At 34.0% G+C, this 762-nt stretch overlaps 1 protein-coding gene across 1 annotated transcript; it reads right to left on the bottom strand.

Moving 5' to 3' along the window:
* Positions 1-369: 369 nt before the first annotated feature.
* LOC107865066 (F-box protein At4g35930-like) lies at positions 370-762 on the bottom strand. The gene has a single exon (XM_016711425.2). It carries the CDS (start codon positions 760-762, stop codon positions 370-372), a length of 393 nt encoding a protein of 130 aa, XP_016566911.2.

Here is a 762-nt window from a genome sequence, read left to right as displayed (position 1 = left end):
CTCTGCTGATCCTAATATCATTGAATTTTATTTTAGAAGTGAATCAGGTTGAGATAACATTGTACAAAAAGCAAAAATATAAAAAGTTTTGTGAATGTGTGTATTGATGGAAACAATATTATGGCCTATTATGGCTCCATAAATTGGGTCTTCTATATTTTCTGGAGGATATTTACTTGTTCAAGTCTTACCAAGTTAATTGGTGATTGACTTCTAAAGAAAGGCATAAATTCTTTCTATAGGCATTGAATTTTTAAAAGCTTTCTTATTCTAGCCAAAAAAAACAAAAACAAATGTTAACCAGACCATTTGACACACAAGTATAGAATATGATCAACAATTAAATGAAAGCAAAAGGAATAGAACTCTCTATACCAATAAATTCATTGGAAGAGACTCGAGCCTTGACTCTGCTATGCACTCAGATGCACCAGGTGTTTTTGGTGTCCTTTGCAATTTATTCTGCTTAGATACATCAATGGGTGTATTCCCAGAATCATAACAAAATTTCATGGGTGATAAAAATATGGAACTTTTATCAATAACATCATTTTGAAGTGCAGCTTGATCCTTTGTTTCATCTGAAGTTATTACAATTACCCTTTTTTTCCCAAGATCCGCACAAGATTTAGCAGCGGCTACCTTAGTGTAATGTAGTTGTGCCAAAGCTCCTGGTCTCAAATACTTTCCCTTGGTACTCCTCGACTGCTTTTTCTGTTTTGGAGTCTTGGATTGACCATCATTGGATGACACTTTACCCAT

This window comes from Capsicum annuum, chromosome 3 (genome assembly GCF_002878395.1).
Source record: "Capsicum annuum cultivar UCD-10X-F1 chromosome 3, UCD10Xv1.1, whole genome shotgun sequence".
NCBI lineage: Eukaryota > Viridiplantae > Streptophyta > Magnoliopsida > Solanales > Solanaceae > Capsicum > Capsicum annuum.
This window is presented reverse-complemented; position numbering and strand designations above follow the sequence as displayed.